The sequence below is a fragment of the Cariama cristata genome, unplaced genomic scaffold, assembly GCF_000690535.1.
Source record: "Cariama cristata isolate BGI_N322 unplaced genomic scaffold, ASM69053v1 scaffold16141, whole genome shotgun sequence".
NCBI lineage: Eukaryota > Metazoa > Chordata > Aves > Cariamiformes > Cariamidae > Cariama > Cariama cristata.
The window spans coordinates 2,242-2,472 of NW_009599959.1; the positions used below are offsets into that span (position 1 = coordinate 2,242).

General features: G+C 70.6%; 1 protein-coding gene across 1 annotated transcript in view; it reads left to right on the plus strand.

The window, feature by feature from the left end:
- Nucleotides 1-231, plus strand: part of ATXN1 (ataxin 1) — a gene marked incomplete at its 5' end in the record, with an annotated part of 9,702 nt that continues 9,471 nt past the window's right edge. Inside the window, 1 exon segment of the mRNA XM_009709863.1 lies at nt 1-231. Coding sequence (XP_009708165.1) covers nt 1-231 — 231 coding nt within the window.

Here is a 231-nt window from a genome sequence, read left to right on the forward strand (position 1 = left end):
CGGGCCGGCCTGGGGGGCCGGCACCGGCCCGGGGGGCCCTCCTCGGTGGAGGCAGGCTTGCAGCAGGGTTTGCACAAGTCGCTGTCTGCAGGGCTGGACTATTCCCCGCCGAGCGCGCCCAGGTCCGTTCCAGCCTCCACCACTCTTCCCACAGTGTACTCGCCCGCCCTCTCCCAGTCAGGGACCCCCGTTTCCCCCGTGCAGTCCACCCACCTGCAACACACCTTCCAG